This window comes from Poecilia mexicana, unplaced genomic scaffold (assembly GCF_051168715.1).
Source record: "Poecilia mexicana isolate PSO_F unplaced genomic scaffold, ASM5116871v1 scaffold_3, whole genome shotgun sequence".
NCBI classification, from domain to species: domain Eukaryota; kingdom Metazoa; phylum Chordata; class Actinopteri; order Cyprinodontiformes; family Poeciliidae; genus Poecilia; species Poecilia mexicana.
The window spans coordinates 26,085,244-26,108,884 of NW_028263372.1; the positions used below are offsets into that span (position 1 = coordinate 26,085,244).

The window sequence follows — 23,641 nt, forward strand, 5'->3', positions numbered from 1 at the left end:
TAGAGAACATCACGTACCGAGCTGCGGAACAAGTCACAGCTTTGTTTATCCTCTCCCTGCTCGGCGAAGACATTTAAACAATGTTACATATTGTGTTACATTCTATGTGCCACGTCTAATGAAAGTCTAAAACGACAGGAACGGACTTGTTTTGGCCATTTTAGTCTATTTAAACGTATTTATTTATTTAACAATATGTGAGACTGATAATGGTATAAAATAAAATTGTGTAAAATAGTGGAAGACGGTAGAAAATCATCGTACTAAGACATTTTGTACTGCGAGTATGAGTGCGAGATTGAATGTGTAAAATACTGCAACGTTTCAGCAAAAAAAAAAAAAAAGAAAAAGAAAAAGAGGAACAAATATGTATTTGAGTATCTGAATTTGTATTTCCTGTGGCCTATGGTAAATTAATAATTTACATGATGCAACGGGCCGGCAAAAAGAAAGTTACCAACAAGTAGAACAATAATAAATAAACATACGGTAATGTACATGTGTACAGGACAGATAATCACTTATAATTTAAATGAGTAAAAATACTAATGATAATTATAGAAAGGGCAGCACAGGGATAGACTAATAATACTTTTTTGCGCCAAAGATTTTACGGGTGTGCAGAAATAAAGATGGACCTCCCTCGCCCCCAAAGGGAATAGTGCATTCACAGTATTTGGTTTCCAAGATTCCTGCGATTTATCTGATATTATTTGTAAGTCCCCTCATGTATTTTTCAGTATACACACAGGCCACTGTAATATTTTGACTGACTTAAAAAAGTAAAAAATTTAAAGGAAGCGAGATTTACTGTCAGTCAACGTACCGCCATCGATGTCGCGTGTCTAAACGAAAGAGCAAGGTATTGGAGGGGAACTATCTTGCATCATTACAGACGCGCATCCCAGCTGTTTCACGATGCTAAAATTCTGCGCAGGCTGCTCTCCCACGATTTTCACACAGGACAGTGATGCAAACAAGCTCCCTGGATAACAAGGGGATGCCCATGCGGTTGTTTTAGTTATAAAACACCCCTGACCTTCTGCGTCCACGATGCGGAGGCTATACGATGCGGCTACCGTAGCCTGCCTGGGCTGTGTGTAGCGGATATTTTACGGATGGTGGTCCCAGGGAGAGGTTGTGAGGCTGGGGAGTCGGGGCATCAGCTGAGCCGATAGAGGAGTGTTAGCAAGCTAGCCTTTGTGATCAGCTCAGTGACATTTTCGTGAAAACACTACCTGGTTCGGCTCAGTCACCATGGCCACGAACGGTAACAGTTCGACGCCTGGGATGGGAGAGATCATCCAGCTAAATGTTGGGGGGACAAGGTAAGTGACGTCCACTTGACACCGACAGATGATTGTCATCTTTTCATAAACATTTACTCTTGCGATTATACTTATAACATCTTCATAACTTATGTAATCAAAGCAGACAACGTAGATCACGTACTCCATCATTACTGCTTATACAACAATGAATAATTTACTTTGTACACAATGTACAATTTCTACGAAATGAAACCCAATGCTTTTTTGTAGTCATATTACTGTTTTATGATCACCAATTCTTAAACGTTTAATTAAATCAAGTATTCACTCATAAGTCATAAAGAGATCCTGCTCGAAATGTGTTGCCATTCATCATTTGCCTGTATCCTTCACAAGGTTCAGCACATCCAGACAGACTCTGACGTGGATTCCTGACTCTTTCTTTTCAAGGTTAGTTCAATGGATTCAGCTCTTTTATTTTTATATATTTATTTTTTTATAAACAATGCCTCACAAAAGTAATCACACCACTTGAACTTTTCTAACTTTGTCATGTTACGACCACAAACTTTATTATTTTAAATTAGGTAATGAAGAAACAGAAAGTTGATCCGAATTATGAAGTGGAAGATTTTTTAACTTTGGGCAACAAGAAATCTGAGAAGTGTGGCATGCAATTCCTGTAGCTGTGGCTTTTCCTTTAGTGTTGTTTTCCTGTTGGAAAGTGAACCTCTGAACCTGTTTCAAGACTTTTGCAGTCTAATAGAGTTTCATCCCATGTCGCAATGTGATTATATGTGAAATATAATAAATATTGCATTTTATGTTTTGTGAAACCAGTGAAAACATCTTTTTAAAAATATTTTTGGTTAAAACTTTTGTCATAGTTGAAGAAATGCTGTCCCACCTGGTGTTAGTGATTTTAAGTCTAGATGAAGGCGACAGTTAAAGAGAGGCAGGATATTGGAGCTGGTAAGATATTTTTGTTGCAAAATTAAACACTGCTCCGAGTACATTCCTACAACAGCTGAGCAGAGCTATAAAAGACAGTCAGAATAACTGGTTTAGCACCTGTTGGCCTGTAAGTCAGTTTCTGCTCCCAGCTGTCTTTAGTTCAGTCACTGCAGAATGACTTTTCCTACAAGTTAACACAAAAACATACAGTAAGGATGATAATCCAGACTTCAGAGTTACTGCATTGGTTTTCTTGGTGTAGAAATAAATTGATTATAGTAATTGAGTTACTGGTTAGTGGAAATGGAGAACTGATTGGATAACATTTGTCTCTATTCCTTTCAGTTTACTGAGTGGGAGGATTTCCACTCTGCGGGATGAAACTGGAGCTGTGAGTTGAGGTCTCCTACTACCACAGTTAAAATGGTTTCTGATTGTGCAGTTTTCAAAAAATAATTAATTGTACGTCTTTTAATAAGTTATTATTGCATCACTTTCAGATATTTATTGACAGAGACCCCACAGCCTTTGCACCAATTCTCAACTTTCTCCGAACCAAAGAACTGGACTTGCGGTACAAAAATGCTCGACTATTACTGAATTTTTAGGAGGGTGTATCTTTGTGATATGACCTGTACGAAAAACATTTTCTGTCCTGTTTTTTTCTTTTTAGGGGCGTCAACATCAGTGTCCTGCGCCACGAAGCAGAGTTTTATGGGATCACTCCTTTAGGTATGGTGGTGATCAGTTTGAGATGGAAACTTTGAAAGCAAAGGTGCTGATGGGATGTACTGGGTTATGTACAGTTCTTTGAAGAAGTATTCACAGCCTTTGAAGATTTTAACACAAACTTTTATTGGAAAGTTTATTGGAATTTTATGTCATAGACCCACAGAAAGTGGCACATTACTGTGCATAAATCTGAAAAGTGTGGCATGCATTAATCTTTACCACATATGCAAAATCTAGTACAACCTCAAGACACCTGACTGGTAAATAGAGTCCAGCTGTGTATAGAAAAAGATTTTTTTTTTAAAAAAACATCCATCATTTTGGTTTTATTTTGAATTGATTTATTTTACAAAATCCCAATTCAATCCCCAGAACTGATGTTTTTAACTATAACGTGACAAAATTGGAAACAGTTCAAGGGATATGAATACCAGGTAAAGCATTGTATAACCAGGTTATATTTACATACAGCTCTGGAAAAAAATTAAGAGACCACTTATCAGTTTCTCTGACTTTACTCTTTCTAGGTTTATGTTTGAGTAAAATGAACATTATTCTTTTATTCTATGAACTATGACAACATGTCTCTGAAAATCCAAGTAATAATGTAGTATTTAATTGCATAAAGATAACAACAAGATGCAGAGCTTTCAAACCTCAAATAATGCAAAGAAAACAAATTTACATTCATTTAGAAACAACAATACTAATGTTTTAACTCAGGAACAGTTCAGAAATCAATGTTTGGTGGAAAAACCATCAGGTTTTCAATGGGGCTCAGTGCAGTGGACTCTGAATTATTTATAGAGATGTACACCTGTGTTTCTTTTGTTTTGGTACATTTGAACCCAACATGACAGACATTTTATTCTAAAATAAATGTCTTCATGTGTCAGATTATTAACTAAGGTCAAACGCAGGACAAAGTTACTTCCACATACATGCTGTATTACATCCTTGTTTCACTGTTTTAAACTTCCCCACATTAACAATGAACGTTACCTTTTGGAAATTCACTCACATTCTTGAAATTATATTAAACATAGAAGAAATACACAGGCCTGGTCTGTCACAAACTCAGTAAAGAAAATGCAAACTGAAGGCACATGAAGCTAAAGAAGATAATTAATTTCTAAGGTGACAGAAACAAAAATAGACAGGTAACTTCATATGAAATGGTTATGTTGATGAGTGTTTGCGTGTGAACCTGTGCAGTTCGACGCCTGCTGCTGTGTGAGGAACTGGACCGCTCATCATGTGGCAGCGTTCTCTTCCATGGCTACCTTCCTCCTCCCGGTAAAAGCCTGAAACTCTCACTGAATGAACTGAAAACAGACGTAGTGTAGGTTGCACCACAGAAATTATCTAGACTCCACCTTGTACCAACATGACAGAACAGTGTAAAGGGAAAAGTAAGTGGATTTTTGTTGTTGTTTTTGTTTCTGGACAGTCGTCCCGGCTCGGAAGTCGGCGCCTGCAGCTTCTGATGAGCGACCGGGTCCGAGTGGAGCAGAGGGCTTCACCCGCGGGGTTCCCCTTCCTCATCCGTCTTTGTCTGGAACAGATGACCCAGAGAAACTGGGTAAAAAGGGAGAGAATACATTTAAATATTTGTTTTAGCTGACAACATTAGAAGCAAATAAGAACATTTCAGGTAGTGGACTAAATTGTGTTAGACTGGATTTGTGTCTGACCTTTAAAAACTCGATCTAAAATCCATACTTGGCCTTTCAGTTTGTCCGTGTGTGTGTGTGTGTGTGTGTGTGCTAAATGCATGCATAACAGAGTAAATGTATGTTTTTGTTTGTGCCTTCTTGCAAGAGTGCATTAGTGCGCCTGCTAATGTGTCCTAAAATCTTTTTAGTGCTCAGACTAGCAGCACTCACTGAAGTGGCCTAGTTTCATGTTGACCTGCTGACTAGTTTGTTCCTGCTTCCTGAAAAATCTTTTTCATTCAAGCATTCATTAAGAAACATCAGTTCACTTCTACCAGCAGTGAAAATGGGAATTTATTTACTCTGTCTGTGTTTCCAGATTCAATGGTTGACCCCAGGAAAGTGCTGATTATAGCAGGACACCACAACTGGATCGTTGCAGCTTATGCACACTTTGTCATCTGCTACAGGTAACAGTTTTATTATTTCTCATCAAGAAAGTGTGAAGATTTTCTTTGATTGTTTTTGTAGCTCTGACTCCAGCAGCTGTATATGCCTTCCAAATCTCACTCAAAGCCTTTAATGGGCTTGCTTTGTGCCACACTTTTTCCTTTCGCTACGTTTTCTGTTAACATAGTCCCTGCTAGTTCTCTTAGCCATGATTTCTTTGTTTAACTCTCTTGTGCAGCATTTCAATATCCTCTGTTCGATAACTGTCAACAGTTTTCTCCTGGCTAACAGAAGACCTTTGTAATTATCTTTAGTAATATTAAAATTTTGGGCTTTTCATTTATCACATCCTTCAAAATAAATTGAAATAAACAACCATATTATACTGCTATGGGTATGAATGTTTGCATGTGCTTTAATGAAACAAAATTAACTTTTCAGATGCTTCCATACTGCTGACTTAGTTAAGTGTTAAATAAATCAATTTTAATCAAAGACCCCCAGACGGAGGTTACAGTATTAGTTTGTGTGTGTGCTCTGGCTGCAGGGTAAAGGAATCGTCTGGATGGCAGCAGGTGTTTTCCTCTCCCTACCTGGACTGGACCATTGAACGTATAGCACTTAACGCTAAAGTGGTGGGAGGACCACATGGAGACAAGGACAAGATGGTGGCCGCCGCCTCTGAAAGCAAGATTATCCTCTGGAGTATTCAAGATGGAGGCAGCGGAAATGAAATTGGTAGGTTTCAAGAATCAAAGGGAACAGCGCTGGTTCGGGTTCTGGTTCTTCAAGTGCTGTATTTTAATTCCCGCTTTAGGTGTATTCAGCCTCGGCGTTCCTGTTGATGACCTCTTCTTCATTGGCAACCAGCTGGTGGCAACAAGCCACACAGGAAAGGTTGGCGTGTGGAACGCCGTCACTCAACACTGGCAGGTGGGAATCGTCAGTGAGCGTTTACTGGATGCTGACATTCATCTTTACACATGTTTGTCATATTTATGCATTTCCTCTTATTCTCTTTTATTTACCACTGTAAGTTCACTTTTCGTATTTTGTTAGGTTCAAGATGTAGTTCCCATCACCAGCTGTGACACGGCCGGGTCCTTCCTGCTGCTGGGCTGCACCAACGGCTCCATCTATTATATAGGTGTGAACAGACACACACAGAGCAGCCAGCCTTTTTGGATCTTACTGAAGCTCTGTTACAGGATATGGATCTTATTTATAAAATATTAAAAGATTGTTACTGTTTTTGTCACTAAAAGATTTCTGTTCAGCTGTTTTAGATACATTTTTTTTAATCTGATGGACATTCAAAATGTTTACATGTTGTTCCATAAGATCTCAACTTCCTCTTCTCAGACATGCAGAAGTTTCCTCTGAGGATGAAGGACAACGATCTCTTAGTGACTGAGCTTTATCACGACCCTTCAAACGATGCCATTACTGCACTGTCTGTGTACCTCACCCCTAAAACCAGTAAGTACTGAATAAACACTGAAAGAAAAAGGGTTACATTATATGTATGGGATGGGGACTTTGCTTCTGTTTGGTTTTTTAATCCTACTTGGAAAAGCACTTGTGGTTCCACTGTGGCTCTTAACGACTTGCTTACAAACTGAATAATGTTTTAAAATGTAAATATACGTAATAGCTTCACCAATTTTCCTCAGATGTCTTCAGACAATGTATGCATAACATTTCCACAAAAGAATGACATTTATTGTTTCACCATGATGCAAACTATGTGCTTGTTTTTGGGCATCATTTTATATAAACAAACATGTTCAATTGAAGAAAATATATAAAATTTCAAAACAAAAATGTAATATTTGCTTTGCTAATTAAAAATCTAACATTTCCTTTTGTAGGAGTCATTTTGTTTAAAAGAGTTATGTTGAGTTGTGACCCTTAGCTAATTTTATTTGGCTGGCATGAAGGCTTTTAGCGTTGCAGAGGTCGCAGACTCCTGACCGTTATGTTTATGCTGCTCTCAGGCGTGAGCGGGAACTGGATAGAGATCGCCTACGGGACGAGCAGCGGAGCAGTGAGGGTGATCGTGCAGCACCCAGAGACGGTGGGATCGGGGCCTCAGCTGTTTCAGACCTTCACTGTGCACAGAAGCCCAGTGACGAAGATAATGTTATCTGAGAAACATCTGGTGTCGGGTAACAAACGTTCCACTGTTTAGTTTTTACAAAATTCAGATGGAACAATCTACTTGTTTGAAACCTCACCGGATTGTTTTTATGTTGTGTGTGTGTGTGTGTGTGTGTGTTTTAGTGTGTGCGGATAACAACCACGTTCGGACGTGGACGGTGACACGGTTCCGAGGGATGATCTCCACTCAGCCAGGCTCCACACCTCTGGCTTCCTTTAAGATCCTGTCCCTGGAAGAGACGGAGAGTCATGGCAGCTACTGCTCTGGGAATGACATAGGTGAGACGGGAACATACACAATTAGCTTAAACATATTGTTAGTGATGTTGAATGTACAAAATATAGCAGAGATTAAAAAGTAATTAAAAAGATACATGCAGATGCAAATATTTTGCATTCGAATGAAATGAAAGTTAACCTTGGAGTGTGTAATGATTGGCACAAATGTAGAAACCTCAAAAGGGAACCAACACAGATTTGGACATTTTTTCTAAAAGTTAAATGTTTAACCTGAATTGTTTGGTTTCCACAGGCCCGTTTGGAGAGAGAGATGATCAACAAGTTTTCATCCAGAAAGTCATCCCCATCACCAACAAACTGTTTGTTAGGCTCTCCTCAACTGGAAAAAGGTACCCTGGCACACGGTCCTCCACACACATGTATCAGTGTTACTGTGGTTAACATGTGCATTTGATTTCTTTTTGTAACGTTCCAGGATCTGTGAAGTGCAGTCGGTGGATGGAACCACCATCACCTGCTTCATGGTTCGGGAGTGCGAGGGCTCCAGCCGGATGGGGTCCCGACCGCGTCGCTATTTGTTCACCGGTCACGGAAACGGCAGCATTCAAATGTGGGACCTCACCACTGCGATGGACACAGCCAACAAAGGAGAAGAGAAGAAGAAAGACGGTGAGGAAGGAGAGACGAGTGGCTGAAGCGTCGCCAAGCTGTGTGTAAGTTTCTATTCACTAACTCCTGTAATGTTGTTTGGCAGAAGTGGGCGGGCCGACAGAGGAGGAGCTGCTTCAGCTGCTGGACCAGTGCGACCTGAGTACCTCCCGCTGTGCCACCCCGAGCATAAGCCCCGCCCCCTCTGTGTTGCACCACACACGCCTCAGAGAGTCTATGTCAAGGTTCGAGAGATGACTGCGTTGTATAACCGTTTGGTAATGTTTCTGCTCATAAAAGGTCTCACCTTTCTGTCTCTGCTCAACCTCAGTTTGCAGCTGCAGGCCCAGGAATCTATTCCTGAGAGCCAGGTCACCTACGGAGCCGTGCGGCCCTACAGAGAGAGCCCCCTGCTGGCCCGCGCGCGGCGAACCGAGTCCTTCAACAGCTACAGGTGAAGCAGCATTTTTCAGTCCAGTTAGAAACGAGCATTTATCATATCGTTCATCACTTATTGTCATGGTTAAGAAGTTCAGATTAAAGCTGCAGTATGTAACTTTTATCAAAAATGTTTTTTACATATTTGTTAAAACTGTTACTGACAGATAGTATGAGACAGATAACCTGTGAAAAAACTGAGCTCCTCTCCCAATGCTAACTAGAGCGCAACCAATCAGAACTAGGAGGCGGGTCTTAGTGCTGTCAATCACAATTGTGTGTGGTGCTGCTGATTCCTCTTTCACCCCCTCATTTGCTCTCTGCAGAGAATCCCCTGAAAGCTAGGCTAGTTAGATTAGCCACCAATGATAAACGATTTTCCTGTAACAATAAGTTGCTTGAGCAGCAATTATACAAGGTTAATTGACGGCGCTAAGACCCTCCTCCTGACTCTGATTGGTTATCTTTGGCCGGAGTGATGCATTTCATCAGACGGAAATAATCTGACAGGAGATGGAGAAGATCGATCTTTTCATATTCTGTCAGGACTAAGTGTCAGGTTTAACAAATATGTAAATAACATTTTATTTATAAAAGCTACATGCTCCAGCTTTAATGATGTTTAAAACCCCCCAAAATTGTCCATATTGCCAATTCTTTAAATGCCCGGTATATTTTTTTAGAGACTTCCAGAACTTTAGCCTGAGTCAGACGTCTAACCCCGGACACAGTCAGATCCCAGACGCCCGGCGCTCGCTGTGTAACTTTGGGCCTGAGGACAGTGAGAGGAGCACCTCCGTCATGGAGCTCTGGGCTTCCCGCAACACCGGATACATCTCAGCGAGTAAACCAGAAGTCAGTCAAGAATCGCCACAGCAACCTCCAGACAGCCCAGTTCCAGGAGCGGACGTGAGGCGAAAGGTGCACACTCAGCCAGAGGAAGGGGATGCTGCTGGGTCGGGAGGAGACGGGGCGAAGGCCGATGGCGCTGTGAGGAAGAGGGGCGTACTGGAAGGGGGCTTTCTGGGGCGGAAGAGGGCTCCTCCGATTCCACATCTCTCCTCGGGATCTGAAGGTGGGGGCAGTGACTCATCTGCAAACGCCTCGCCCTCGCCAACCAAACTGTCGTCCTCCACTTCGCCGCGACACAGGAAGCCGCCAGCCGAGCCGTCCGGTCATGACAGCAGCCTGTGACATCAGTAAGGTTAGCCTGTCAGCGCTAAATATGTAGGCAAAGGAAGAACACACAATCAGCTGCAGCAAAAGTCGCTTTTTTCTTACCTACAGGTGTGGCTCATGAAGAAGCTGTAAGTCTCCAACACTATCAGTATCTGTGAGGTGCAGTTGAACTTTTTTCTGTCTCGGTACATTTTAAGTCTGTTTTAAGAAGATTTCAGGATTTGATTAGGTCAATCACCGGACGAGTAAAGCTAGTAAAACAGAAATAAGCCCAATACTAGTAACCATGTGTTGGAGTGATGGTTACAAAATCAAATTGCCTAAAATTTTGAAACTTGCTTTTAAAATATTGATCTACATTTGCAAAATACATGTGAAAAAAATATATAATTCACACAAAAACTTAAATATTTATCCGAAAAATCTTGACCAATCATACAAGAGCTTTGTCCTCCTATCTCTGCAATAATAATAATCACAATACTTTTTTCAACAATAGAGCTCATAACTTTATTGTGTAGTGGATGTTGGCCCACTACATGTTATGTTACTTACCTGAAACATGTCATCCGGTCCAAAATGTTGGCAGCTACTTGAATCCTAGGATACTTTCTTTACTGCAGCCAGAGTCAGAGGGGTTTACATTAAAACAACTGACAAACTGTGCAGGTCGGGCATGCAATACGAGCTTCACTGCAAGGCAGCGGTGAGGTGGAGATGCAGACTGGAAACACAGACTGGTATTCAGATGAAGGTAATGGCAAATGATCATGTGTGGTGACATTCTGTAGATGTGAAATATGCTTAAATCTAGTCCGTTTTTGTCATTCGTGCAACTTCGCTTTGCATAAACATTATAGCCTCCTCCTAAATGGAAAAAATATATTTTAACACGTTAATTAAATGTACAGCAGCTTGCAAAAGTATTTCACATTTTTCTCCCAGACATATCACAAATATACCCACCGAGTTCATTTAAATAATACTAAACTTGGATTTTTTTGACCTACATGCACTAAGTATGGCAGAAAACTAAGGCTGCTCACAACACGAACCATCATCACTGTGAATCAGTGATGGCAGCGTCATGCTGCGGGCGCTTTTCTTCATTAAGGACAGAGTTGATGGGAAGTTGGTCGGAGCTAATTACAGGAAAACTCTAGAAGAAAATAAGACTTGAGACTGGACTGGACTGGAGGTTTTTCTCCCAGCAGAACATCAACGCTAAACACACAGCCACAGTAAAACGGAAACATTCAGATCAGTGCATTCAGAAATGTTGAAAACTGTATACCAATAAAAAATAAATTCATATTTGTTGTAGCGTGACAAATGTGGGAACAAAAACACTTTTGGAAGGTACTGTACATTTTAAAACAGAGATTTTATGGCATTTAGTCCTTTAAAAAACATTCACTCGAAAACTTTTCAGTGCCCATTTCTGAGGAAATGCTTTAGTAGAATAAGTGCTTCAGTAGAATAAGTGCTTCTTTTCCCGCTTGAGATTATCCAACCCCCCTCCTCCCAAAATGTGCCTGTGAAAGATCATTTATTAACACTAATAACATTTATTAGTTTTATTTTTTCATACCTTATATTAGATCTAATGAGAGGATTTAGACATACACGCCCTCACTTTGACTCATTTAAGAGAAATGTTGATATGTCGTGTGTCAGATGGCTGTTGTAGTGCCTTATTTAACTTTTGTTGTGTTTCATTGGAGAAATATAGTGACCAAAGGATTGTGAAGAGGGAGAGCACTGTGTAGGAACATAATGGATCTGCCTGATCCGGCTTAGTTAAGGCCAGATCAGAGTTAATTATGAACCACAATGAGAAAAGCGATGCATTAGTGAAGGCTTTAAGTACGTAACTTGATGCATTTCCAGAAGTGTTTGTATGTTTTAGAGGTGAGTTACTTTAGCTACACCTAAAAACATACCGGAGAGTGAAAAAATGAAGCTGCGTAGCTTCGGTCACGACTTGTATAAAGACACGTCGATTTTGATACACTAACATCGCAGTGAACATGCATATTCAAAACAAGTCCTAAAGAGGATGCACTCATTTGTTTTATCGTATATTTATACATCATGTATGCATAAAAGGCCTGTATTGATGTAATCACATATTGGACCTAAATATGTTTTTTTTTTCTTGCACTATCCAGTCTAATATTACAGAAAATTTAGTGTTTATTTTAGATTTAAAAGTATACAGTTTAATGTGCATTGTGTTTGTTTGCAGCATGTTTTGTCTGTCGTCCGCCAACTCCTCTCTGGCTATGTTTACATTATATTACAGCCAGACTCTAACGAGCTAAAACTCATGCATATCTGTTTATTTAAGCTTCTTCATATGATGTTGTGTTATGTACTGAATTTAGGAAATGCTGTAAAATGAGGTAAAATATTTACAGCTGAACTTTTCATAAATGAAGTTGACATTGATTCAGAGTTTGTGTAGTTTAGTTACGATGAGTAGAGCGTCATTTTGTCTTTCCAAAACTGATAACTAGGCACGGGCTGGTTAATGTGACCTTTTGCGGTTCCTAAAAATGCACAACAATATCTAATTGTGTTTATTTCAAACAGAAAATCAATACTTATGCCCGCCTATGCAAACAAACACACATTGACTGATGCAGTTTTAATGTTATTACACGTACAAAATAACTTGGCGCAGTTTCATTTTATTTAATCTATTCATATAGTGGCAATTTGAACTCTATCTCAATGCACTTTACAAGAGAAATACAGGTTAGATAGAGAAATGTATATAATGTTCAGTCATAGAGGTATTTCTAAGTTTTCTGTCCAAGGACAGTTGCCATTTGCATGGTGTTATTGACTTGAAAGCAACCTCACCTTCAGAGGAAGTATATGATGATAGCGGATGTTTGACTGCATCGATAACTTTGCAGTTATTCCTCACAGAGCAGGAAGGAGCGACTCCCTTAAAACAGGAAGAAGAATCCAGAAGCATCCATTCAACAGCAACTTGAGCTTTCCAACAGAGTAAGTTTTGGGAAATTTAGAGGAAATTGACACTGAAATCCGAACTTTTCAAAAACCTCATCATTAACCTGCCCGTGCCTACCTGAAGTTTGCAACAATCCACTCTCAAACTGTATTTTTTTTTAATACAACGCATTTCATATGTATTCTGTAACACACTATATGGTATATTAGAAATCCTAACATTTCCAGGTCTTATGTGCTTGACTGTGAAAAAGGAACATTTTGATGAGATTAATCCAAACAAGCTGATGTTTTAATGATGATTCTGATGTATTTAAAGCTGACTGCAGCAATCGGAAAGCCACAGTGAAGAGCAAGAGACGAGTTTTATTGCCTGCTTCCTTTAGACACCATGCAAAAACAAAAATGTTTTGTTTTAAGCATCGGAGGTGTGTTTTTTTTTCCCCATAGCTCTGATTTCACTAACCTTCCCGTCACAGTCTCTTAGATGGCGTCTGTCGTCATTGTGATTTATGAGTTTAATAAAAGCCTCTGTGTGCGTGTGTGTGTGCGCGCGTGTGTGTGTGTGTAGCTCAGGGCCATACTGTCCCTTACAATCACTCCACAAACTCTTTTCACAGCCTCCCCCTCCCTCTGTGGCTGACAATAGCTGTGAATGCGGCCGCGAACGCTTCAGAAGTGCCCTTGTCAGATTGGCGTCCTTGAGCGGGGGGGCAGCGGGGGGTGCTCGGTTGTTACTGCCAGTTTGTTAATTTTAAACTTGCCTAGATGTCCCCTTAAGGGACACGGCAGCAAAAGTAAATTACGGCAGCATAGTTTTGATGGAGACAGTGGCGCTGGTGTGTGTGTGTGTGTGTTTGTGTGTTTGTGTGTGTGTGTGTGTGTGTGTGTGTGTGTGTGTGTGTGTGTGTGTGTGTGTGTGTGTGTGTAGTGACTAAGGCGTTGTACAGCTGTGGGCATATGTGTGTTGTAGGAACTCAGCAGAAAGTGCAAAAGCATGAATTTTAGGTAAAGCTGCTTCATTAGTGCCGAAATGATGGGGGGTTAGAAGCATTTGATAGGTCTGTGAGCACAAAGTTACTCTGTTTATCATCCCTATTGAGATCAATATATGGATTTAAAGAAATTATGTTCAAAGTATTTGGATTTCATGTTGTTTAAATGAACAATGTTAACGTCATCAAATAGAACAAACTTTTACATTCGTCAAGTGATGTTTTCTTTTGCCTTTTATTCTAAATCTTCTTTTATTTTATTTAAACATTGGTGTGGTACATTTGTGCTTCTTTTGTTGACTTGCTGCTTTCAAATACTGACATTTCACTTCACAGTGGAGTAAAGAAAGATTAAACTGTCCTTATCTGGCTCTTAGTCTCTTATTTTAACCAGGCATGGTTCACATAATAATGATGGATTTGTAACAAGCTGTTTTTAGAGCAAACTTTAACTATTTCCTGTTTGGAAAAAACCCAGAAAATTCAGTTTTTGATAATTTTTTTAATTAATCACCAAAAATACACAATCTATGAAGTATCTACAAATTAAAAAAAATATACAGTCATAAATAATACTGCCCGTGTTTAAAAAAAAGGTTGGTCATAACAGCGTATTATATATAAAATCTTTTAAAATCGATTAACATTAAAATGAGTGGTTAAATAAGTGATAAATGCTGTTTCTAGGTCCAATCTGTGGAATCTTGACATAATAATTTTACTTCTATAAAAAGACTAAACAGGATGTTTCCTGTTTTTCTCTTTTTAGCTGAAGCTGCAGGTCTCTACGTCAGAACAGTGAAATAATCTGTAAGCCACAGAACAATAACAGTCAATCACATTAACAACAAGTAAACACATCTGAGTTGACCATCAGCCACTGGTTTTACGTTTAAATTGCAATAAGCAGTAAATACACAAAGACATAAGACAAAATCTCAGTTTGGGCCATTTGGTTACATCACAACAAACAAACACACATATGTACATTTCAACTACATTTATAACGATAATAAAAAAAAGTTGGCAAATCTCTAGCAACAGTAACATGAAGGCCGTGTGTCCGTCTAAGTTAAAGCCCTAATGGTGTTGATTACAGACATGGTAATAGGCACAGTTACCAGGTGAGGAAGTGATCGACATGAACTTCTGGATTGTTTTGATTTTACTCATTTAAACTTTCTAAAAGCTGTTGGCAAGCAGAGAAAGCGAATCATAATCTAACCTAAACATTCACAGACCATCTATGCAGAAAGTTACCAGATATGGAGGCTTTAGTCCATATGCGAGCTCTAAATTTAAATATTGTGTCCTTGACTCTACTGCAGCTAACACAGCTTAGAGTGAGTGTTACCAGCCTGGCATCTTCAGGCCTGTTGTCCTACAGATGGGTGTCGGTGAACAGGCTGTGCTCCTTTTTCACAGAGCTTAAGGCCTTGATGGCGTCCACAAACTCATCATCCTCCACATACTGAAAAAAACCACACAAGATCCAAACATTATGATGTCAGCAACATTGAAAAAATACTCACGCACTAGTAACTTGTAATAGTTTGTAATTACAGACATATCTCGTCCATTTTCTGATGTCATAGTAAACCATTGGACTGATCAAATGGCATTTAGAGTTTTAGCCTTCTGGTCGCTGTATTTTGTGTCAGGTTAGAGCTGAAAGGTGTTGCAGAGCTTCACTGTGCATTGCTAAGCTATCTGATTATGAAGCAGCATGCTGATTAATAGGTGTGTCGCAGCTTAAATGGCTTTAAAGAACCATGCTGACACCCTCAGTCTTCCTTTCAGAAGCAACATCCAATGTCTACCGGGGCCGTTCCACTTCTTAGCACCTTCTCTGTGGATTTTCATTCTGCAACAGCATTTTATGAGACAGACCAACTCAAACCTTCTGAAAAGGCCCTGAATGTTAAAGGAAGTAAAAATAAGCAAATTGGGAAATTATAATCTATGAAATCAAGCAAAATAAGTCGATTCTGAAACTCCTATCAGAGATGGTCAACAACAAACAAACAAACGCATGTCTGTCCTCACCAGCCCAGAATCATGTCCCAGTGGGTTATCCCAGCAACCCTCCTCGATCAGTGACTTCCTGTCAATCAGCTGACTGACGCTGCGGTGCAGGGAATGCTGGGGGTAGGCTTGAGTCAGGTCGGTTTGACTGGGAGCCCGCAGCACAGACATGGGGCTGTAGCGTGAGCTGCTGCTGACTATCTTTGTGTCTGCCAGACCCTGTGAGGTACAGTTAGTACAAGAGCGACCGCATGTTTGAAATCATGTTTTACTTACTGTTAATAATAAAATGACAACCGCAGAAACACTGAATTTGTTGCTTCTTGAAATCAAAATGTGAATATAAACTAAACATGCTTCATCTTTCTGTCCAGACAGAAAAATCCAACAGGGGGAACTACTGGGAATTAACCTTTAATTTACTAAAGCTTCATTATTGATTCTAATTATGCAATAATGTAAAATGTGTCTAAAGTATCATATTAATGTTCCATTTACATGTGTAACCACACTGTCCCATATCAAAAAAAGTCACACACTAACACTTGGTAGGACAAATTTTAGCTTTGGCTACATCAAACGTTCAATTTGGCATCATTTAAATCAGCTTCTGCAACGTCACAACATTTATTTCCATCCAGTGTTTTCATTTTTCACCAACATCTTCTAGGACTGATGGATCAGATCACTGTCCACATTATTGTCAAGTGCATCCCAAAGACTCTCTAACCTGCTTATTCAGTATATTCAAGTAATCAGCTGATCTCATAATGTTGCTGAACCTGGACCTGACCCACTGCAGCAACCCCAGAGCATGATGCTGCCACCACAGACTGCCATCATTTGGACTCATCAAACCACATGACCTTCTTATGTCACTCCAGAATCTAATCTCTTTTCTGCTTAGAAAACTCAAATGTTTTTCATATTAGCCTCACTGATTAGTGGTTTTCTTAAGACTACACAGCTGTTTGGTCCAAATTACTTGAATTTCCTTTATATTGTTCCTGTGGAAATGTTCTTACCTTCACCATTAGTCATAGTAGTGAGCTCTGTTGTTTTTACTATTTCCCTTCATCAAATGTTTAAGTGACACTAACCATGGGTGATCTTCATTTTAGACCACATTTCTTGGTGGATAGAGGAGTTCCCACTGTCCTTCCAGTGTCTACTAATGCGCTGCAGGGTTTCCTCTGCATATAATTGATCGCCACGGCAAAATAAAAGCCGCTACACCTTCAGAATAAGGTTTTTCTTTCTTTTTTTATTATATATGTAAAGGAAATGAGATGTACCGTATTTTTCGGACTATAAATCGAAGGTTATCAATCTGGCAGTACAGATCAATAGCCGCTAAGCTCGGCGTTGGAGACGGAGGGCTGCGACCTTAATAGCAGATTTATTAAGGAAGCAGCCCTCCGCTGCGTCCTTGTGAAAAACCAAGAGCGGCAGAGATACCAGTGGCTTATATATGTAGTTTCCAGTTTTTTTTGTTTTTTTGTTTTACTTTGTGGGTGCGGCTTATAGTGAAGTGCGCTCTATAGTCCGGAAAATACGATATACATGAAGATAGCCACTTGGACAGTCCACCATCAGTTAAAGAAATTCTAATTTTAGGAACTTCGACAACCTCCTTCGGTGGTTTATCACCAACATGTTTTCCTCCACCAGTGGATGCATCTTCCAACATGGCTGTTTAAGAAATTAAAATATACTCACTGCATGGTTGAGAGTCAGATAACATAATCATGCAGTGGGTAGCTCTTGCCCTCCAGGTGGTGACTTTTTTTGACATTCAGTGTAAATTTAAAGACAAGCTCAAAGACTGTGCATCTCTTACCCCCCAGTGACCCCAACAACCAAGCCACTGTTTTCATGAGAAAGGCTGAGGTATGCACACATGCACAAACGAAGCATGCAGATGCAAACACAGAGCACATGCGCCGGAGGATAACCCACCAAAATCCACATTCCCATACCTCTGCGTACATAGTGTAGCTTTTAAGTATAACGTTGCTGATCTCAACACAGTCTGCTACAGTGTCAAACTGCAGGGGGACAGTGAGATAAACATTTAGGGGTCTGGCAGTGAAAAAAAGACGGAAAGTTATCTTACTGTAGGGCGATCAAGGAGGAGCAAAGAGCCGGAAAGATGCTTAGAGCACAGCTCAGGACGGGGCCTCTGAGAAAAAGATGGAGGATTAGACGGGATGGAGGGAGCAGCGCAAGATCGGAGTGGAAACAGATATAAAAAGATAAATAAAAACAGATTAAAAGAGGGAAGAGCAAAAATATACACCTTAAAGAAAATCTGATTTACGTACAAAAAGTAACCAGCACATTGAGGTGACATACTTTACAGATAAAACATTTAGCTTCAGAGCACAATATTATCTTTATTACAGTTTTACAGAGAAAAAAATGCCCTGCCATTATAGTAATACTATTTAACAGAGCTGTTTCCTGCAATCGATAAATATGTGGATATGCAAATACATGAAGCCCTCCAAACAGCTGTTAGAGGGTCCCAAAGCTGAATGTTTGGTCTCATCTGTGGAGAATGAGAATTTCTTTAAAATGTTCGCTCATTATGTGTTATTTGACATATGGAGGATGGTTATTGTCCTTGTTTTATGATTGTTATGCTGCTTGAGTGGCTGAACCTAAATGCTCTAAATTTAATAAGAAGCCATCATGACTGCTGTCTGTTTGTGACAGACTAATGGATCCCCTAATGAATAAGAAATTTCTACATTGTAGTTTAGGAATGGGTAGTTAGCATTGCTAGCACAAATTTTTGGAAGTTGGGATTTGATGAATAAAGTCCCGGTCATATCTGCACCTAAATAAAAACCTTAAAAAAAAAAACAGAAAAGCTGAGTCTGATTTATGTCAGAAACTTACAGTTTATCTAAAACAATTTAAGTATTACAAGTGAAAGCCATATTATACAGATTTATCACACACAGAGTGAAATATTTCAAGCATTTATTTAATCAATGATGATATGATGATTGTGGCTCATATGAAAAGTCAAATTATTCTCTCAGAACAATTTAATATTACACAGAACGAGCCAATACAATCACAGCCAAGACCACTGACTAACTGGTTGTCCATTCAGGTCGTCCAAAAGAGGGATAAATCATTGCTAAAGAAAGTGATTGCTAAATCCAAGTAGATTCATGCAAAATTGAGTAGAAGGAAAAGATAAGGCAAAGAAAGATGGACAAGCAACAGGAATGAGCTGAGCTATGAGTGGATTCAAGAGTTTGGTCAACTGCAGCTCATCTCAGGCGAGCCAAGAAGAAAAAGGTCTGGAGTGGTCCAAACTCTTCTTTTTAGGTGAAAGTAAAAAAGAAAGTAAATTGTAAATTGCATTTCATTTACACATCAAGGTCCTAAAGTTTTGAGGGAGAGTGGACATGTACAAAATTCAGGTCCATTGTGAATTAGCAGCAAGCTATAATCTTTAAAATGATGAAAAATCTATACGTGAAATATCTGATGTAACTGTACATCACATAAGTTTCACTTTTGATTTGAATTACAGAAACAAAAGAGCTTTTTGATAACATTCCATTAAACTGAGACGCAGCAGCAGCTTCAGTTGTTAATCTGGTCATTAATGTTACAGAGCCGCTGGTTTGACCTGTACTGACCTTCTACATGATGGTCTTCTTTTCCTTTTTATGGACTGTTACCATTAAACTTGTAAAACCTTGTTTTTCTGAGCTGCTCTTCTTTTCGCCCCTCACCTTGTACGCGTCTCCTCCAGCCTTTCTGCTCTTCTGAAGCATGACCAGCGGAGGGCGCTCTCGGGCTGATGGATTCTTCCTTAAAGTTCTAAATGGGGAAAAGAAAATTGATTTATTTTTGATTCTTCTTTATTACATGAGATAAATGAATAGTAAAAAAAATATATTCTATAAACACTTCACATGAATATACCTTCTTAGGAGTAAACCAATCAGTATTGCAAGGAGGAACAGACCGAGCAGCACAAACAGCAGAATGAACCACAACTCAGAGTAAACGGGAGTGGCTGAAATGCTGACGCCCTGCTTATCACCATCAACAGGCTCAAGAGGACCTGCACAGAAAACGAAGTGTTAAATCAGCCAATATGCTAACACGTGCAGCTTTAATTTTTGTTTCTTAATTTGAAGTAGTTTAGGAAGACACTAGAGAGGGAGTACCAAGGCCTGAGACTGGGCTGTATCTGATGGTGGGCGTGCTGGCGCTGCCACGGTCTGTGATGCACGTCACCTGGAAGGAAAGAGCTACAACAACAACAACAACAACAAAAAAACAAAGAAAACAGTAGAAAATATAGCAAGTTAGAATTTCATTACATTAAACAGACTTATATTGTTCTGCATGAGTTTACACAACAATAGGAGCAATCAGAAATCTAAGCAGTGGAATCTAACGTCAGTCTCTCTTGAACCCAATTCTGGCAACCAGACGATGTCATCTGTTGTGTCATTAGCAAACATTTCATTTTATCCTCCAATTAAAAAACAAAAACAAAAATATCCAGTTACTGTAGAGTGGCATAACAAAACTTACTGGTATTCTTCTCAGTGTTCATAGGAAAGCTCTTTATATTACACTAATCAAATACTTAATGACCAGGTTTTTACATGTTGTGTTTTGTGATGAACTCTAAGACTTTAAAGCTTAATCACCAAAATCTGCAGCTCCTGCCAATTAATTTTTTAACATATTCAAATGGCTGTTTTTTTAAAATATATTTTTCCCTGAGAAGAGTTGTCTATTTTTATGTTTAATTTGATTTTCAGTGGCTAACAAATTCCAAAAATCTCAAAGTTTTTAAGATGAGAGTCACTACTTGCTTTAAATGTTATAGACCCTGCAGAAATATATAAATCTGACAAAACCCAATATGTGAAAACAAACTTAATTATTTTTCTCAATTGATGCACAGACATATCTAAAATATTGAAGCTTTGAAAATATATATATATATATTTTGATGTAACACAAACCTGTGAATTATTGTGTTTCAGAGGTTGCACATTATTACAAAGCATGTGAATGTGTTTGGCGTGTGGGCCCTCACTTTTCCGTGAGGTGCGTGGAACATGAAGGTGGCTGTAGAAGCCGGTGTAAACTCTGAGCTGGCTCTCGGTCACAGTGTACTCCTTCAGGAAGCCGTTGAGGGAAAAGGTCTCTGTCCAGTCCAGCCAGATCATGGTCAGGTTGCTGTCCACGGAGAAGGGAGACACATATTGGGGGGCTACAGGGAGACAAACACATTTAAACTGTACTTTACTGCTTCTTTTAAGTACTTAGCTGTGGCTTCAGAGGGACTGAATAAACGTGTTACGTTCGCTGAGTGTGCTGACGGCCGTCCAGTTGGAGGCAGTGCTGCCCATCTTATTGAAGCAGGCAGTCCTCAGCTCATAGGCAGAGTATGGTTGGAGCCCTGCACAGTTAAATACAGAAATGTCACTGTTTTACTTTAGTGAAGACATGCATGCTCCAGCATTTATATTTCCAAGGATGTAAACAGACTCCTGATATTCTTAGACTTATAGATTTATGGTAGCTGAAGAATTGCTGGGGTCTGTTATTAGGAAGAGAATAGAAGTAATAATCATAATGGTATTTTCATGGGATTTTATTTTAAGTCTGGAAACAGTAAATATTTTAGAGTAAACCTTTTATGAAAAATCAATATTTGGTTGTTATCCTTCCATTTGGGTTTCAGCTGCTTCCAAAAACAGCTGAAGTGCTTAAAAAAAATCCCCCAGCTGTTTTTTGCCAATAAGTTTATATTTTTGGGTGTCTGGAAAATTAGCCGTTTCAAAAATCTCCTGAGAGCTAAGTCACAATTGAGGGCACTGCGTTGTTACCTAGCAACCCCAGCTGAGCCCAGCCCATCACCTAGCAACCCAAGTAACTTCCAGCACATTTGGTCAGCTGGTTTTACCGCTGTGCAATGGCTGCTGTTAAAGACAAGTGTTTAGTTGTTGACATGCCATCCAGAAACCACTTCCTGCAAACGTGTTGGTTGAACAGGAGGCTCCACTTCTGCTTCTCAAAGATGTACAGTTGTATAATTGCACATCTGTCTGCAGCCATTTTCCTGTGCAAGTGTAAATGTTGAGTTGGAGGGCGTGGCCAACAGCAACTTATTTGGATTTAAAGTGACAAGATGTCCTAAAACAGCTCATTCCAAAAGGAACTCAAAATATGCAGAACTGAGCAGACTAAAATCTCATTAACTTGGAATAATTTCATGCAAAAAATATAATGAAAATGATTTGTATAGATCGTAGACCTATACTAAGGAAACATAATGGGTCACCTTTAAATAACAATCAATGGAATCACCTGTAACATTATAGCTCCGCTGTTTGCCAAAGAAACAGATTTCTGTTGGCCCCTCTGTGCAGGCTGACGGTACGGGCTGGGGGGGCTGAGGGCAGGATGTCCTGATATGAAGCTCACAGCTGGACACACACACACACACACACACACGCACACGCACGCACACGCACGCACGCACACACACACACACACACACACACACACACACACACACACACTGAGTGAGATTAGAGGTGTGTTTGATTTCTGAGCTATGTGCACTCTGGTAAGAGTTTTCCTCACCTGTCGATGACTCCATTGGGCGCCGTCGGTTCGTCCCATTCCATCTGAACTGAGCGGGACGTCAGGGTGAGGAGACGAGGGCGAGGTTGGTCGGCTGGGGGGGCGGCGAGGGTGTGGAGCTCCCTCACTGGACCCTGGCTACAACACTGAGAATTGATCAAAGAGGAGCAAAGCTACAACTACAGTCACGAAAGTGGACCATACAGGAGCATCTCAATTAGAATATCATCAAAATGTTATTTGATTTAAGTAATAATAACCAAAATATTGATCAAAAACAGGGAGATTTTTCAAGCATTTATTTCTTTTGGTTATGGCTTACAGGTAATAAAAACCAAAGATTATGGTTCATCAGAAAATCTGAATTTTCCAAAAGACCAATAAAAAATGATTTTTTAATATAGATTATCTGTTGTGTTTATGTCAAGGTTAACGGTGCAGAAGACAATGACCTCTCCCCACAAGGAGGGTAAACCACATAAACTCACTATTAAAGAAGCTAACTGTTCAAATTCTGCATCCAGGGGTATTAATGCACAATTGAGGGGAAGGATAAGGTCGTAGAAAAATGTCCACAAGGACAGCAAAAGCTGCTTGAGTCCACATGAGTTTCCACAGTCACTGGGATTTGTGGAGCCATGTCATCTGATGTGTTGGTACACTGTAACTTATCAAGCTCAAAGCCAGCTCAGCTGTTAACCAGCGAGTATTGGAGAGCTTAAGAGGTAAAGAGGAAGATGAGAAATAAGAGTCCCAACAGTGCAGATGAGAAGAAGGTCGCTATCAAAGCGACTGAGCTTCCTCAGCAGGACTCTAAGTTGATCTCCTCAACGCCGCAGTGATGCAAACGGAGCCCTGACCAAATACTCAGTTTAACAGGCTGTTATTTCTGCATCAGAAATATTTAGTTTGTTTTATACGACAACTTAATTTACTACAAAGTTGAGCTTATGTAAGCTTAGAGTAATGAGAATCTAAACTAACTGAAGTAAATTCTTAACATGCATCACTGTGTAATCAATCTATATGTGAATTTAACTACCTACACTGAAATATCAACGTAATAAAAAGTTTAACAAATATTTAATTTATTCAGATGCATCCATGTATATTAACCTTTTCTCTTCAAGTAGTATAATATTTATATTTACCTGATAACAGGTGCAAGCCTCAATTCCCACCAAATACTGAGTGTAAGGACGTAAACCATGAAGTGTCTGTTGATGGGACGTGCCTTCTGAGAGCTGCACGAAAAGAAAAGCAGCAGGAT

At 39.7% G+C, this 23,641-nt stretch overlaps 2 protein-coding genes across 2 annotated transcripts in view; one reads left to right on the forward strand and one right to left on the reverse strand.

Annotated features, from left to right (window-relative positions):
- Positions 1 to 189: 189 nt before the first annotated feature.
- On the forward strand, positions 190 to 14,065 carry kctd3 (potassium channel tetramerization domain containing 3). Its single transcript, XM_014977037.2, has 19 exons — positions 190 to 1,328; positions 1,668 to 1,721; positions 2,571 to 2,616; positions 2,726 to 2,799; positions 2,899 to 2,957; positions 4,173 to 4,253; positions 4,408 to 4,539; positions 4,992 to 5,082; positions 5,610 to 5,800; positions 5,880 to 5,995; positions 6,122 to 6,209; positions 6,425 to 6,541; positions 7,060 to 7,230; positions 7,346 to 7,501; positions 7,755 to 7,851; positions 7,938 to 8,131; positions 8,217 to 8,355; positions 8,442 to 8,564; positions 9,232 to 14,065. Exons 1-19 carry the CDS (start codon positions 1,258 to 1,260, stop codon positions 9,740 to 9,742), a joined length of 2,511 nt encoding a protein of 836 aa, XP_014832523.1. The 5' UTR covers positions 190 to 1,257; the 3' UTR covers positions 9,743 to 14,065.
- A 780-nt stretch (positions 14,066 to 14,845) lies between these two features.
- ush2a (Usher syndrome 2A (autosomal recessive, mild)) overlaps positions 14,846 to 23,641 on the reverse strand; it is a 194,849-nt gene continuing 186,053 nt past the window's right edge. The window contains exons 83-94 of the mRNA XM_088004375.1: positions 23,523 to 23,615; positions 22,372 to 22,517; positions 22,093 to 22,211; positions 21,083 to 21,181; positions 20,816 to 20,992; positions 19,929 to 20,012; positions 19,681 to 19,822; positions 19,434 to 19,575; positions 17,846 to 17,911; positions 17,709 to 17,777; positions 15,751 to 15,948; positions 14,846 to 15,175 (exon numbers count right to left, since the gene is read on the reverse strand). Coding sequence (XP_087860501.1) covers positions 15,086 to 15,175; positions 15,751 to 15,948; positions 17,709 to 17,777; positions 17,846 to 17,911; positions 19,434 to 19,575; positions 19,681 to 19,822; positions 19,929 to 20,012; positions 20,816 to 20,992; positions 21,083 to 21,181; positions 22,093 to 22,211; positions 22,372 to 22,517; positions 23,523 to 23,615 — 1,425 coding nt within the window. The 3' untranslated portion in view covers positions 14,846 to 15,085. The remainder of the gene's footprint in view (positions 15,176 to 15,750; positions 15,949 to 17,708; positions 17,778 to 17,845; positions 17,912 to 19,433; positions 19,576 to 19,680; positions 19,823 to 19,928; positions 20,013 to 20,815; positions 20,993 to 21,082; positions 21,182 to 22,092; positions 22,212 to 22,371; positions 22,518 to 23,522; positions 23,616 to 23,641) is intronic.